The sequence below is a fragment of the Haplochromis burtoni genome, unplaced genomic scaffold (assembly GCF_018398535.1).
Source record: "Haplochromis burtoni strain Fernald_Lab_line unplaced genomic scaffold, NCSU_Asbu1 Contig_135, whole genome shotgun sequence".
In the NCBI taxonomy this organism is placed as follows: domain Eukaryota; kingdom Metazoa; phylum Chordata; class Actinopteri; order Cichliformes; family Cichlidae; genus Haplochromis; species Haplochromis burtoni.
The window spans coordinates 374,916-376,255 of NW_024582496.1; the positions used below are offsets into that span (position 1 = coordinate 374,916).

Genomic DNA, 1,340 nt, shown 5'->3' on the forward strand with positions numbered 1-1,340 from the left:
TTTTTTTTTTCCTCCCTAATTTTTTTTTTTTTCCTCCCTAATTTTTTTTTCTCCCATGTCCCCTGGGGGGCTCCGTAGTTGTTCTCCTTTATCTCGTAGTGGACTGAAATTATTTTTGGGGTGGCACAAATAATTTGTGTGGCATCAAATTTGATGCAGAACAGCTGATTGTTCTGTAAATAATTTGAAATGTTTATTTAAAAAAATGCCTTGGCTGCATTTTTAGGTAAACAGCTGCAAAAATCTTTGTTGTTTGCATAACTCAGTTACTTTTTTGAAGAAGTAACTATATAATTCATTGCCCAACACTGGTATATACTGTATTTTGCAGACAGAGAGTTACAGGACTCTCCCCCAGACCACAGACTCATACTCATAATACAAGTCAGAGCTTTATAAACAAAAACACAAAAAAAAAAAAAAAAAAAAAATTGTGTTTTCAAAATTGGGGTTTAAGTTATTTTTACTTCCAATAGTACATACTACACAGGTCATGAACAAGATTTGTTTTTAATTTTCATTGTAAGTGGGCTAAAGCAGTTAATTAAAAGTAGTCTAACATAAATGTAAATGCTGTAATTTGATTATTTTAATAAACCATGTAACTTGGATGGATTCGATGCTGGTGTGACCGCAGTGCACACGTCTGATGTTGCCAAGGGATCGCTCAGGGAGTTTGTGCGTTCGCTCAGAAACATGAAAAATTAGAGCGAACATTGATTAGGATAATTTACTGGAGACTCCGGTACCAGTTGCAATTTAGTACAGCTGAGCAGAGATCAGCAGCAGTAGATGCTCAAACTTACTGCACATCCTTATTACTGCAATATATTATAAAGTCGTATTTAGCTGATGTGTTTTCTGTTTAAGCAGAAATTTGGAAAACTTTAACTCTTCACTTGTGTTAATGGCAGATGTATGTGGAGGCCAGAACTTATATTATCATTGAGATAGCCTTGGAGAAACCGCTGGTACCAAAACCATCACCAGAAGAGCTAGCCCAAAGGTAATGTGCTAATTAAACCATGTGGTGACTGAGTTTGACCTGCTTCTTTTGGCTCCATTATTAGATTGTAGCACTGAGATAGAGTTATACATTTATCAACACTTTCACACACACGTAAGTGTTAAATTTAGTAGTTGCCCCCTCTGTTTCTGACTGACTGTGAAACACAAATGAGTGAGTGTATTGAGATGTTTTTGTGTTTCTTGCAGGGTGACGGCATTGATCCCTCCCAAACCTAAACGTCCAGCTGGTCCTAGTAGAGCAGAAAGAGTAAAGCACACACACACACACACACACACACACACACACACACACACACACACACACACACACA

At 37.2% G+C, this 1,340-nt stretch overlaps 1 protein-coding gene across 1 annotated transcript in view; it reads left to right on the forward strand.

Moving 5' to 3' along the window:
* The window catches only part of LOC102296302 (cilia- and flagella-associated protein 70), a gene marked incomplete at its 5' end in the record, with an annotated part of 24,256 nt that overhangs the window by 12,064 nt on the left and 10,852 nt on the right, over nt 1-1,340 (forward strand). Inside the window, 2 exon segments of the mRNA XM_014336298.2 lie at nt 915-1,006; nt 1,216-1,276. Coding sequence (XP_014191784.1) covers nt 915-1,006; nt 1,216-1,276 — 153 coding nt within the window.